Here is a 436-nt window from a genome sequence, read left to right on the forward strand (position 1 = left end):
CCCCGTTCCCGGGCAACGTCCTCAGCAGGACACCGGCCAGGTACCGCACGTCACCCGGCCCGAGGTAGGGTACTAAGATGGTGAGGTTGGACACCACCAGGTGCCAGTGTGCGACGGGGTACGTGTCCGCACTCACCGTCCCCACCTGCCCATCCCAGGGAGCCGCCGTCCCCCGGGCCAAGCTCTCCCGGCCGGAACCCAGGATGTAGGCGGCATCGGCCCTCAGGGCCTGGAGGGCCTCTTCGGACTGGGAACCCGTCTGCACTAAAGTCCTCTTCATCTTCTGCAGGTGGAGCTGCTCTAGGCAGTACCTGCCCACGGAGTCGAACCGGGCCGCGGCCTTTTTGATCTTCCTCCAGCTGCGCGCTTCCACGCCTGGGAGCAATGGAGGGAGGCCTGAGCTCTCCGGGGCCTCGCCCGTGAGGGCCCCCGACGA

At 67.7% G+C, this 436-nt stretch overlaps 1 protein-coding gene across 1 annotated transcript in view; it reads right to left on the reverse strand.

The window, feature by feature from the left end:
- URB2 (URB2 ribosome biogenesis 2 homolog (S. cerevisiae)) overlaps nucleotides 1-436 on the reverse strand; it is a 13,466-nt gene that overhangs the window by 7,346 nt on the left and 5,684 nt on the right. The window contains exon 5 of the mRNA XM_014535990.1: nucleotides 2-436. Coding sequence (XP_014391476.1) covers nucleotides 2-436 — 435 coding nt within the window. The remainder of the gene's footprint in view (nucleotide 1) is intronic.

Source organism: Myotis brandtii, unplaced genomic scaffold (assembly GCF_000412655.1).
Source record: "Myotis brandtii unplaced genomic scaffold, ASM41265v1 scaffold1026, whole genome shotgun sequence".
Taxonomy (NCBI): Eukaryota; Metazoa; Chordata; class Mammalia; order Chiroptera; family Vespertilionidae; genus Myotis; species Myotis brandtii.